At 40.7% G+C, this 14,058-nt stretch overlaps 2 protein-coding genes across 2 annotated transcripts in view; one reads left to right on the top strand and one right to left on the bottom strand.

Moving 5' to 3' along the window:
- LOC146578095 (uncharacterized) overlaps positions 1 to 7,639 on the top strand; it is a 24,189-nt gene extending 16,550 nt beyond the window's left edge. Inside the window, exons 6-10 of the mRNA XM_085267755.1 lie at positions 3,698 to 4,039; positions 4,112 to 4,447; positions 5,011 to 5,095; positions 5,457 to 5,523; positions 5,641 to 7,639. Coding sequence (XP_085123881.1) covers positions 3,698 to 4,039; positions 4,112 to 4,447; positions 5,011 to 5,095; positions 5,457 to 5,499 — 806 coding nt within the window. The 3' untranslated portion in view covers positions 5,500 to 5,523; positions 5,641 to 7,639. The remainder of the gene's footprint in view (positions 1 to 3,697; positions 4,040 to 4,111; positions 4,448 to 5,010; positions 5,096 to 5,456; positions 5,524 to 5,640) is intronic.
- LOC146578094 (uncharacterized) lies at positions 6,628 to 14,058 on the bottom strand. Its single transcript, XM_085257276.1, has 6 exons — positions 13,945 to 14,058; positions 11,594 to 11,635; positions 11,247 to 11,513; positions 9,231 to 9,470; positions 8,681 to 8,917; positions 6,628 to 7,948 (listed from the first exon to the last, which is right to left on the bottom strand). The coding sequence occupies exons 1-6, from the start codon at positions 13,973 to 13,975 to the stop codon at positions 7,851 to 7,853; spliced, it is 915 nt and encodes a 304-aa protein (XP_085113402.1). The 5' UTR covers positions 13,976 to 14,058; the 3' UTR covers positions 6,628 to 7,850.

Here is a 14,058-nt window from a genome sequence, read left to right as displayed (position 1 = left end):
CCGAACCAGGTTGAGATGTTTCCCGTCAGGATGCTCTCTATGGTGCACGAGTAAAAGTTCCTGAGCACCTTGGAGGGCAGTTGGAAGTCTCTCAAGCGTCTGAGGTGGTAGAGACGCTGTCGGCCTTTTTCACCACGGTGTTGATGTGACAGGACCATGACAGGTCCTGCGTGATGTGAACTCCGAGGTATTTGAAGCTGTCCACTCTCTCCACTGGGCACTCGTTGATGACGGGGGTCTGGTAGTTCCTCTCCTGCTTAGTGCTGAAGTCCACTATCAGCTCCTTTGTCTTACTGACGTTTAGAAGGAGGTTGTTCCTCTGGCACCAGTTCTCCAGATTCCTAATCTCCTTCAGGTAGGCCGCCTCGTTGTTGTCAGAGATCAGGCCCACCACGACGGTGTCGTCGGTAAACTTAATGATGGTGGTGGAGCTGGTAGTGGCCACACAGTCATATGTGTAAAAAGAGTACAGCAGGGGGCTCAGAACACACCCCTGGGGGGCTCCAGTGCTGAGAGTGGTGGAGGCTGAGACATGTCCGCCCATCCTTACTGCCTGTGGTCTGCCAATTAGGAAGTTGGTGATCCACTGACACATAGATGAGCTGAGTCCCAGATGCTCCAGCTTGGTGGTGAGTGTGGAGGGAATTGTGGTATTAAATGCAGAGCTGTAGTCTATGAAGAGCATTTTAACATAATTCCCCTTCTAGAATCCAAGTGAGTGAGTGATGTGTGGAGGAGATGAGAGATGGCATCGTCTGTGGAACGATTTGGACGGTAAGCGAACTGTAGTGGGTCCAGTGTGTCTGGTAGTGAAGAAATGATGAAGTCTCTGACCAGGCGTTCAAAGCACTTCATCACTACTGAGGTGAGGGCTACAGCGCGATAGTCATTGAGAGAAGCAGGGTGGGGTTTCTTCGGGACAGGAACCATGATGGACTCCTTGAAGCATGTGGGGATCACCGACCGAGATAAAGAGATGTTGAATATCTCAGTGAACACAGGTGCTAGCTGGTTAGCACAGACTCTGAGGATACAACCTATTTACATTGCAGATTCTTACTGAAAGCATCAAAACTATGAATGAACACATATGGAATTATTTAGTAAACAAAAACTGTGAAATAACTCAAAACATGTTTTAAATTTTTGATTTTTTGCAACAGCCACCCATTGCTTTGATTATTGCTTTGCACACTCTCAACATTTTTTCGATGAGCTTCATGAGGTCATAAATGTCTTCCTGAAATGGTTTTCCAACACCCTTGAAGGAGTTCCCAGAGATGTTGAGCACTTGTTGGCCCTTTTGTCTTCACTCTGCGGCCTCCACTCTTGTCCCAAACCATCTCCATTGTGTTTAGGTCAGGTGACTGTGTAGGCCAGGCCATCCTTCTTGGTCAAATAGCCCTTACACAGCCTGGAGGTGTGTCGAAAAATAAATAGAATAGAATAGAATTCAACTTTATTGTCATTGCACATGCACAGGTACAGGGCAACGAAATGCAGTTTGCATCCATCCAGAAGTGCTTTAGTGATATAGATATATTACAATATATATTAGCAATAATATAGATATGTGAGTATATTACAGAAATGGGTCTATTATGGTATGTTATAATGTACACGGTATGAAATATGTTGTGAATATTCTATAACTATAAGTATGTACAGGCTGTAGTGAGTACAAGCTATGTACAGGATATGAACAGGATATAAATATGAAAAACTATACAGAATATGAAATAAATAACTTTACAGAATCTGGGATATACAGCTATACAGAAATGGGAACTATGCAAGTTGTAAACAGTTGTAGGATTAAAGATTATCGAATGTACAGAATGATTATTTACACAGAGCTATACATTAGTGCAGTTAAGATAAGTGAGGGTGTAGATAGTTTCTACAGAGGCTATATAAAGTGCTAGTGGTTGTGAGTGGTGGTTCAGTCCATGTTATTATTGTGTTTGAGGGTACAGTTGTCCATTGTGGGTGTGTGTATGTTCAGTCCATGAGTTTAACGTGGGTCAGATGTCAGGAGGCAGAGTTCAGGAGTCTGACAGCTGTGGGGAAGAAGCTGTTCCGGTACCTGGTGGTCTTAGTCCGGAGGCTCCTGTGGCGCCTCCCAGAGGGCAGGAGGGTGAAGAGTCCATGTGATGGGTGACTGGGGTCTTTGATGATTTTCCCAGCCCTTTTCAGACACCGCTTCCTGTAGATGTCTTTTATGGCAGGAAGTGGTGCTCCGGCGATGCGCTGGGCAGTTTTCACGACCCTCTGCAACGCCTTCCGGTCCGAGGCAGAGCAGTTCCCGTACCAGACTGTTATACAGTTGGTCAGGATGCTCTCGATGGTGCAGCAATAGAAGTTCACCAGGATGTCTGAGGACAGGTGGTTCTTCCTCAGAGTCCTCAAGAAGAAGAGGCGCTGGTGAGCCTTCTTGACCAGCTTGGAGCAGTTGGTCGTCCAGGTGAGATCCTCGGAGATGTGGACTCCCAGGAACTTGAAGCTGCTCACACGCTCCACAGCCGTCCCCAAATGGTGGTCCAACTAAATGCAAACCGCATAAGATGGCATGTGGTAGGATGTTGTGGTAGCCATGCTGGTTCAGTGTGCCTTTAGTTGTGAATACATCCCCCACAATGTCACCAACGTAAAACAGCAGGAGAATCCAAAAAACCAAAGATCTCAAATTTGGACTCATCAGACCAAAGCACAGATTTCCACTGGTCTAATGTCCATTCCTTGTGTTTCTTGACCCAAACAAATCTCTTCTGTTTGTTGTTTTTCCTTATTGTCTAGTCATTGTTTCTTAGCAGCTATTTGGCCTGATTCACACAGTCTCCTCTGAACAGCTGATGAAGAGATGTGTCTGCTACTGGAAATCTGTGTGGCATTTATCTGAGCTCTAATCTGAGGTGATGCTAAATTGTGATTTCTGAGGCTGGTGACTCAGATGAATTTATCCTCAGCAGCAGACGTGACTCTTGGTCTTCCCTTACTGGGGCGATTCTCATGTGAGCCAGTTTCATCGTAGCACTTGGTGGTTTTTGTGACTGCACTTGGAGACACATTCAAAGTTTTAGCATTTTTCCTGACTGACTGACCTTCATTTCTCTTTACTTAGCTGTAAAGAATTCTAACTGTTGTCAAATAGGGCCGTCAGCTGTGTACCAGCCTGACTTGTGCACACACACCTGATGGTGCCAACCCAATTAAGAAGGCAAGAAATTCAACCCTGACAGGCACACCTGTGACGTTAAAATCATTTCAGGTGACTACATCATGAAACTCATTGAGGGGAGGCCACAGTCAACAAAACAAAGAGTGCCGAAAAAGTTGATTCTGTTTAGCTGGACGTAGCGTTTTGTGGGAGAAATGTTTTGTCACTCATCCAAGTGACTTCTTCAGTGTCAGCTGACTGCAGTTTTCCCCAATCTTATAAACAGTACATTTGCATAATGACTGAAACCAGCCCACTAAAGGATCAATGGGTTTGAGGTCAGACAATTTGCACATTAATGATCAAGGAACTGACCTCACATGTGTTGCTCAGAGGAGATTTTTTGATCAGTGTGGTTCTCTCTTTGATTTTGTAGAGTTATTTTCCTCAGATATACTTTTGTTAGGATCTGACACTGTACAAATGAAATGCAGGACATAGCTTATGTGTGTCTGTACAACTTGTTTCTCTTTTCTTCAGTCTACGAGCTTCAGACAGTGGAGGTGACACCGGGGGTGAAGCGTGTTCTGCTTCCCTTCAAAACCAAAGCTGACCTGCCTGAGGACGTCAGAGTGGAGTGGAGACGTTCAGACCTTGAAGATGTGAAGGTCCTTGTTTATGAGAACAGCCAAAAAAAGCATGAAGAGCAACACCAGGACTATCAAGGCCGCCCTGAGATGAATGAAGAGCTACTGAGAACCGGAGACCTCAGTCTGACCCTTTACTACCCTCGACTTACTGACAGTGGAGTCTACACCTGCACCGTCTACAGAAAAGATGGAGCCATCCTGAAACAGAAAGTAGTGATACTCACTATCAGAGGTCAGTAAACTCATCTGAGGCCAGTAAATTTATAATCTGTCTGTATTTACAGCTCATGTTGTATTTTATCAGGCTACAAGGTGGAAATAGTCGAAGTAACAAAGGGGAAGAAGTCTGTGCTGCTGCCCTTTAAAACCACTCTTGATTTACCCGATGATGTCACAATCGAGTGGAGACGTGGTGATTCCAGAGACACAGTCCACACCTATCAGGATGGCCAAAACCTGCTAGAAGAACAGGGACAGGATTATAGAGGTCGCACAGAGATGAATGAAGAGCCACTGAGGACTGGAGACCTCAGTCTGACCCTGAAAGATCTCCAAAAAAACCACAGTGGTTTCTACATGTGCACAGTCTCCCAGGGTGAAGACATCCTGACACAGAAAGGAGTGACGCTTACTTTCAGAGGTAAATGCATCACAGAGGTCAGTAAATGCAGCTTCCTCCAGCTTCTGCTACTTTAGTGGAGGAACTGCTGTGAAAACAGTAAGTAATCCATTTCTGTTGAGTGTTAGATGGGTCAGAAAGAGATTCACATAATAGACTTATTCTGAAACTATATATATATATATATATATATATATATATATATATATATATATATAAAACAATATTCAAACATTATCTATTAGTGTTATTTTTGGTTCTGCTTCGTGTTTAAATGAGGAAAGGTTCTCATAGATTTCTTCGATTTCTCTGGTTGCAGTCTTGATTCCAGTGATTCAAATATTCTTAATGAATCACACCTGAGGTTAAAGACACATTAAGAGCCACGTGATGTGTGTAACCACTCTGCTATTTTAAATTTGTTTTATGTCTCATGCTTTTATGATTGTGTAAACTAATTTTTTTTATCTTGCTTTTTATTATTCTGCTGTGTACAGTGTCCTTGAGTGTTCTGTGCTTTCAAATAAAATGTATTATTATTATTAACTGAGACTTTGAATCACAGTTGTCTGTTTCCTCTGCAGGAAAACATGGTGCAAGCTTTACAGAGCTGTTTCAAGGTTTCCGAAAGAAGAGAAAATCCATAATTGATGGACCTTCTTCCTCTGTGTAAAGTTATCTTCCTCCCTCTTTCTCTTTGTCATGTGTTGCAAAGTTGACGTGAAATGGACAGACTAAAACTGTATCATTTAAAATGTATTCTTAACGCATCAGCGCACATCCTGCAGGTTTAAATCCAATATTTGGTAAAGCCTCAACTTACATCAGAACCTGAATACTGAAAGCATTGCTCATCTATCTTTCAATCCCCTTTTATTGATCAAGTTTGTCTTATTTCTATTATATATCGAAATTGAATCAAGTGAATCATTATTTGATTGTCATGTTAAACTGGAAACTGGAAATAGCAATGTTACAAATGTCGATCATTTGGTTGCCCTGACCGTCTGTTTTGTATTCCCTGGACCAGGATTTATGAATCTATTCCTCTCACGGCTAATGAAACAACTTGATGTTAAATTGAGGAGAGCTGGCAGGTAAGTCATCGTCCACAGCCGTTCCTCTCAGAAATGTTTGATTCAAATTACATGCATATCTGGGTTTGGTTCGTTGTTGTATGTCTGACTGACTGTTCTCTCTCACATTTGGAACAGGATGATCCTCATCTGATCATCTCATCTGTTCATCTTCTGTCTTCCGGAGTACCACAAGATCTACATCAGGGCAACTTAGTTTTCCCTGAATATTCTTCTTTGGTTCCACTTTTGTGTGGAGTTTGCATGTTCTCCCCGTGTTTGCGTGGGTTCTCTCCGGGTACTCCGGCTTCCTCCCACCGTCCAAAGACATGCAGCTTGTGGGGATAGGTTAATTGGATAATCCAAATTGCCACTAGGTGTGAATGTGCGAGTGAATGGGAGTGTGAATGGTTGTCTGTCCCTATGTGTTAGCCCTGCGACAGACTGGCGACCTGTCCAGGGTGTACCCCGCCTTTCGCCCTATGACAGCTGGGATAGGCTCCAGCGCCCCCCGCGACCCTGAAAAGGATAAGCGGAAGCGAATGGATGGATGGATGGTTCCACTTTTAGAAAACATAATTTCCTCCTGCGACATCATGGATATTGTTTTTGTCTCAAGCGGTTCCAATGACCCACTTGAGACCACTTGAGGTACCCTTCATGTCCCTTTGGAGCTAAATAGATGTTAGGCTAGTTTTCCAGCTTGTAAAAACAAATGAACATGTGTCGACCGTCAGTGTGTTGCTCACAGACTGCAACATGTTCCAGTGTAAGGTGAGTTCATTGATCAAGTCTGCACCTGGAGGAAAGGTGTCTCCTGTTTCTTTACACTATGACATGAAAGAGCCATGTTTTTATTAGTTTTATATCTGTGGTACTGTGTGTGATTGTAATCATACAAACCGGTTTGTGAAGCAGTTTAAAGTAACTGTTGACTTTGTTGTATATATCAGAGGAGCTCTGTCAATATTTAATCTTTTCATTTACTTTCATGAATTTATTTTATGAAAAAGCAAGCTTTTGTACTGCAGGTTATCAGACATGACCATTAATGCTGAAGCAAAGGAGAAGTAACATTGACCGATAGTGAAACTGAGACACTGACCAGAGAAGTGGATAAGAGGAAACAAGCTTTATTTACTGATCTCAGTTCAGGATTCTGCTCAGACGAGACACATAAAAACACAAATCAACTGTTAAAAATAAACACCAAAGATCAGGTGACATTTGTTTGCAAAGCACTTTATAAATAGTATTCTGTGTATAATAGTTTAAATGTATGTTTTAAGTTGAAAATATAGTGTATGAATGAAATATGAAATAAGAAAACTTACATGTGGTTTATCTGTGACCCCTGAGTTGGGTTTCTAGACACTGGAAACCAAACCAGTACTGTGCCATAATGACTCGTGAACCAGCCAAACCTCTGCCAAGTGGTGATTTCTACTGTCAGGCGACTTTTCGTCTGCATCACATCTACTGTCTTTTCACAAACTACTTTGTACTTTGTTTGATTTATACATGAGGTTTTGATGTTAATGTTTTTCTAAGAACTAGCTGGTGGGTTGCTAACAGATCCATGTCATAAAACACAATTACCAAATAATCACCAGCAAACTGTCTTATAGACAGGACGTTGACTCAAACAGTTTATCAGTTCATCATTTCATATTAATGACAAATGTTCAGAATATTTTTATTTTTGATATACATGTATGATTTATGTTTCAGCCATAAATGGTTTTATATTCATATAAACATGACCGATGAATGTGTAGCTCAGTAAAGTTCCATTAAATCTGTCCACACTGTTGTGGGTTGTTTTGATTATTTAATTCTGCTTATCAGGATTTTTAAAAATGTGTTTTTATTTGATTGAATTTATCAGTCATATGAAACTATAATTTCATGTCTCTGTAAAGTTTCTCTGTCGTTGCTTTTTTAAAGAAGACATGGGCAGTGTTGCTCTTGTTCTTATGTTATACTCCTAAAAGAATGCTGTATAAAGCAGAAAGGCCCACTCTATTTTTTCTATTGTTTCATACATATTTATTTTATTAATATTGTGAATGTAGGAAATATATCTTTATTTATAGTTTTTAATGACAGACATAAAGTATATATAACAAGTTATTAACAGCCTCAGTGAGGCTCTGATGAAACAGCTTCAGGGGCTTCACAGGAAGTGAACAAGAGAAAACCAGAATTACGTTTTCCTTCTAATAAACAAGAAGCTGAAGCTTCCGATGAGATGGTCGCTCTCTTTGATCATGTATCATAAAGTTTCATCAGAATTTAAGAAGATTGACATGTTTCAGGTCCCTGCTGCACTGAAACATTAATTTGGATCACTCAGAGAAGTCATGCTCAGTGGTGACATCAACAGCAACCTCCTCATTCTGCCCACCCTGGTGGGTCATCTCCATGGAAACAACAACTCTGTTTCCTGTGGACAGAGTAAAAACATCAGTGACCAGTACAATGAAACACGTCTAACATAACTATTGTGTCTTTAGGTTTCCTGGATTCGCTTCATTTAGCACTCACACAAAGATGTTTATTTAATCTAGATATAAGTATGAAGAAAGTGTGAAGACGTTTTACTTCCTTTGCCTACTGATTGATCATCAGTGGACCCAGATGCAGACACACTAATTAAAAAACAGCTTTTATTAGACACATGAATGACGGGTAAACAGGAGAGTATCTTAACAGAGACTCAAACAGAAGACAAGTGAAAACTGTTGCTACACACAGTCACAATGAGGATGAATCAGGAAACACCAGAAAACAACAACAGCTGAAACTAATCAGGGACACTGAGATAAGGGAAGCAAAACTAAATCAAGAACCGAAAAGATTAAAAAAAGCAACAACAAAAGTACAGTGACATAGACACACCAAACATGAAGTAAAAGCTGAAAAACAAGAAAGTGAGAATGAACTACAACTCTAACCACGATAATTTTACTTCTAAAAGGTTCCAAACGTAAGAAACATGAAGACTAAACTGAGAAAATAATCCAGGAACAATCTACTCCTACACCAGTAATAATAATTATGATAACGTAAACTCAAAACACCATGAACACAGATATCTAAACTCAATGAAGCAAAACTAAAAACAATGAAACACATCACCTAGCTCACAGTGATGCACCTGTGTGCAGATATCTACCTGAGCGTGTGGCGGAGATCCGGTCGAGGTAAATAGACAGCAGCAGACCGGTTGTGATGAAATATGGACAGAAGACCAGCAGGTGGAAGAGAAGTCTGAACACAGACAGAGAGGAAGGAGGAGGTTGAGGAGCAGGTGAGGAAGAGCTGGTTGGATGAGAAGAAGAGGGAAGAGAGGAGCTGGAGCGCATGGTTTCAAGATGAGGAGCCACAGAAGATCTGAAAGCAGTTACAGGATCTGTAGGAGGAGAGGTGAGGGAGTGATTTCAGTTCATTAAATCGTATTGTCACTCAAAGTAAAATGACTTGGTCCAAACTTGGCACCGCACGCTCAGAAACACTGCTAATGATTTCATTCCTCACTAATGGTTGTTGATAGGGAATTGTCTTAAATATATGATTCTACTCTTCCTCAGTTCTTCGTGACAACACCTTTCCTCCACCTCATGATGCTTTCCATCAAGGTCAAGGAAAGTGTTTAGGAAAATGTTAAACAGGTGACTTTTGTACTATGTAACCACAATGACATGAACTGATGTCAGTGTACTGACCTCTGATCTTCAGGAAGCTTTTAGGAGATGGTCCAGCCAGATCAGTAGCACACCAGTACAGACCCTCATTAGACTGCTGCACATTGGAGATGGTGTGCTCTTTATATCCAGATCCAAGAAGACGTCCACTGAAGAAGAAGTAAGCTGCCACCATGTCACCATTGATCTGTCTGCAACGCAGAGTAACATCACTTCCTGTTATCACAGGAAGTGCAGGGATCTCCAAGATCACTCCTTTTTCTGTATAAGAGACAAAACGATTCATAAAGAGAGACAGAGTTACACTAACAGAGCAGTCAGAAGCTAAAGCTTCAGCAGGGGTCATCAGTCACCTGTGACTTTGGAGTCAGTCAGACAGTACAGCCACTTTGGTTTTTGGCGTTATTTTTGTGCTACTATTCTGAGTGCATGTAAAAAAAAAAATTGCAGGTGCAAGTGTTGCATTTTGAGGAGAAATTTATTTTGAGCGAAGAAAAGATAAATTTGAGTGAACAAAAGTCATTGCTGCGTGCAAAAACTGTATTTCAGTGTTTGCTATTGTCCATACACACACACACAACAGCAGCCCCTGTCACTCAGTTTTTGCATTTGCTCTTGCTCACATTGTGTTACTCGCGCTCTCAACATTTCTGCCCGTGGGCGCTCAACTCTTTCTGTACACTGTTGTATTTGTGCTACAAAACCAGCCAATCACAGACTTGGATGCAAAAAAAATCTGATTGGCTGTTTTGTTTTCCAATCAGCTTGAAATGACGGAATTCAATATCCCAGAATCCATTTTGTCCAAAACTCAAACAAGGCAGTGGCGGAGGAGCACAGAGTGGTTGAGTTTGAAATATTTGAAATGCAAAATCTATTTAGTTTTGGACACTGAGTCTCTTTAGTAAATCCAGCAGTGTTAAATGTCAAATAGAGGTTTTGTGCCACTACAGTGAATATGGACCTCTTTGTTCCTTCTTTAATATTCCAACATTTGTAACAATGGGATAGATTTCACTGGCTCTTCTAGTTTATGTGACTTGAATACATTAACAGGGGAAGAACATGTATCGTTAAAGTAAGATGTAAACTACAACCTTTCATTGATCTCTATGACATTTCTATTATAGTCAAGGAAAAGAGTTTGAATAAGGAAAAAGATCACTTCCTTCAGAATCAGATCTGATTCTATACATTACTATACATTAGAAAGGTATAGTAATCATCCACAACTATTTTCAGTTGCAGATGATAAAGGATTCAGAAAGTTTATTCATGCAGGTCCATATGACAGAGAATATGCATCTTCTTTTTGTTTTCATATTTTAATTTATATTTTATTGTGTTGTGGTTTGCAGTGTTTTGTGTTGTTTCATTTTAAATTTGTAAAAGGAAAAAGCTGAAAATTTAAATAGTTAAAAGTTGAAATGTGAAGAGTTGGTTTTTGTATTATATGATTTATTTATTACATTTTATGTGGAGTGAATAAATAAAATTATATTTACGGTGGCCACTAGAACAAAACACGTACAAACACAACAGAAGTGCTCCAGGATGCTAGGGGGCAGTGTTGAGCTTTTGTTACGTAGTGGCTACACAAGCCAGCAAGTACCAACGACCAGATTTGGTGTGTGGTAGTAACAGGTAAATGAACATTTTTTTTAATTATTTGAATATATATGAGTGCTTGTGTATAAATACACAAACAATACACACATGCTTTCAATTGTGTAATTTAAGTGATCTAGTAGCTCTGTTTTGAAGTCCAGTTAACGCTAGAAATGTGTTTTGGAGTTTGTACGTGCTTTGTCTCTAGGGGCAACTGCATATATTTATATATAAATAATACCACTTTTTTTTTACATTAGTAATTATTTTTGTGCATAATTTTATTTTGTTGTTAATACTAAATTAATTAAAGCAACAAAACAACCTGAAGAGCCGGTTTGGAGCCGAAGAAGCGGGCTCTTTTTAGTGAGCCGAACCGAAAGAGCCGGTTCTCTAAAAAGAGCCAGAAATCCCATCACTAATCTGTACCTGAAACAGTGATGTTAACTTCATCGCTACGCTGTCCAGATGAGCTTTCACAGAAGTAAGCTCCATCAGAGGGGCTGCACAAATTGAGATTACATTGAGAATCATCAAGATCAAAGCCTGCAGCTGCTCCACAGTCCTCAGTGAGTCCTCCTCTGGTCCTCTTCACTGTCCATCCATCAGCTGTCTGTTTATCGTCAACACAATGCAGAGACACTTGACCACAATTACTGAAGAACTGCTTTGAGTCTGGTTTAGCATGCAAAGAGACTGGAGGACAGACAGACAGAGCAAATTTATTTGTGTTCTTGTTGGAGTTTCACTGATTGTTTTCACTTCCATCGACTCACCTGCAGAAACAGTCGGTGCAGACAGCAGCAGCACACACACACCTGTAACAGGTGAAAAGTCCACAGAGTTAAAAGTCTTTAAACTCCTTCTTATTGTCCTCAGAGAAAAAAAAACTGCTGTTGCTCTTTTTCTAGGAGATATTCAACTCATAACAACTGTCGCCCCAAGGCGCTTTATATTGTATGGTAGACCCTACAATAATACATACAGAGATTGTTGGGTTTCAACAATCATATGACCCGCTATGAGCAAGCACTTTGGTGACAGTGGGAAGAAAAAACTCACTTGAAACAGGAAGAAACCTCCGGCAGAGCCAGGCTCAGGTAGGGGTGGCCATCTGCTGTGATATCCACGCTTGATGTCTTAGATGGCTATATTTAAAAGCATGACCTAATCTGGGCATGCCTGGATAAAGTTAGCCCAACCAAGTCATCAGCCTGTAAACTGTTAGAAGCACTTTACAAAAATCTGCTGGGTTACCAAAGCTCAACCATCTGTGCAGCACTTCATGTATCAGGCCTTTTGGGATAATGTCATCAGAGGAAGTCATTCCTCACTAAAGGCACCTGAACAGCTTTTAAATCATGACAAGCTAAATCCTAAATCTCAAGTTTGATTGACTTCACGAAGAATAATGAGTTTGTTTACAGCTTACAGGGCCAGAGCTCCTCCTTTACTGATTTTTAATCCCTCAGCACTTCTCATCAGTGATTGGGAGATACAAACCTTTTCACATTGAAGATTTCTTCAGTCACGTACCTGAGCACAATCACACAGTGGCTTACAGGTGCTAATTCTGCTGTCTAATTAGCTTTCACAGCTAAAAAGATGCTGTCTGCAATATTTCCCCTATAATTGAGCAATTCATTTTGAGTAGTTTTGGAGGTTTTCTTGGCAGCCTGAGTCCTTAAAAGAATAGCAGCCAACTGGCTGCCCAAAACAGAGAGCTGGTTCTGGGTTTTTAAAAATTAGCCCATTTAGCTCATTCATATCCTTTCCTTTAAACTGACAAATGCCGTTGCTGAACTCGGTAGGACCAAATTTTAAACAATCTGTTTTAAGATGATTATCCATCTTCCTGAAACCCAGAAGAAAAAAAAATATGGTCTCGGGTCAGTTTAAGCAGTGTTTTTGAGTTTGGGACTTCAGCTTCCAAGTCATCTTGTGTTTCATTCTGTAATCACAGATATTCTGAAGATAATTTAGTTTTAATGCTCCTGCCAGAGAGGAGTTTCCTCCCTCTATTTTGTGTATTTAAATTATTATTTTTTCCATTCTTTCTAAACGTTGCTACTACTTGTTACTGACTCAGAGAACTATGTGTTTAGTGTTTGATGTTAAAAACAGCATGACATATTTAACATGAACCATCGGTATGGTCGAAACTGAACTGATAAAGACAGGAGACGTTGTAGGAGTGTTTAGCTTATTTTAGAGTTTAGAAATGTGTTAACATAGAATGTAGGATTATTGTAGAGACACTGTCTGTAAAGTAATAAAGGCCTCATTGGGTTGTGAAGTTAGGAGTAGATTTTAGAAGGCTTCTCCCCCACTGAGTGGAAATTCCCCAGAGGATGTTTTAAGGTGGGGGTGTTAACATTTGTAACTGTGGGGGGAGTTTTATGACCTCTAGGAAGATATCTTCACCCACAGTGTTTTAACTGTCACGCACACACATCCACACGCACACTCACTCATGTGCATTCACACATACACACAGGTATGCGCACGCACTCACTCACGAGCACTCACATAGACACGTGGGAACGTGCACATGTAGGCATTCACGTGCTCGTGCACATAGACACAGACAGAGTTTGCAGCACACCGTAGGGGGTTTTATGATGGGGTCACTTCTATAAAGCTGGCTGTAACTAACAAAGGGGTGAAGATTTTGGAGAGGGACACCGGCCTCGTCTTCCCTTCTAGAAGTGCATGCTTAAATGAAGATAAATGAAGATGAATAAAGATGAATAAAAGATTTTGTGAAAATGACTACTGAGTCCGGTGCCATCTCTGGATGCTCGAGGAATAGAAAGAACCGGGGTAAAACTGATTTCGCAACAACGTACAGTTTAATACACTTTTATCATGTATATTAATTGTACAAAACGGGATAAAAGATGAAGCATGTGTCCCTTTCTAGTTTCTTAATTTAATTTATTTTTCTCATTTCTGCTGCAGCTGTCTCTACTTCACACCTGTCTACAAAAACAAGCTGACTTCCTGTTTTTACCTCCTGTAGCACCAAGGAAACTCAGCATTCACAGAGTGTCTGTTCTTTAGCTGGACTCGCTCTGATCTCTGTGGGAGCTGAAATTATTAAGTGTAGGAGCTCTGTGTGACTCACCAAAGAGCAGTGTGACGGCTGCAGTCTTCATGGTGTCTTGATGATGACTGAAGATGAAAGTGAGCAACAGAGTCTCACTTCAGCTCTTTACGGCAGCATGTTACCACATTAAAG

The sequence above is a fragment of the Mchenga conophoros genome, linkage group LG3 (genome assembly GCF_057382185.1).
Source record: "Mchenga conophoros isolate Kocher_MC1m ecotype Shallow Benthic linkage group LG3, M_conophoros_male_GT1.1, whole genome shotgun sequence".
Classification (NCBI taxonomy): Eukaryota; Metazoa; Chordata; class Actinopteri; order Cichliformes; family Cichlidae; genus Mchenga; species Mchenga conophoros.
The sequence above is the reverse complement of the archived record's forward strand: the minus strand, read 5'-3'. Positions and strand labels throughout refer to the sequence as shown.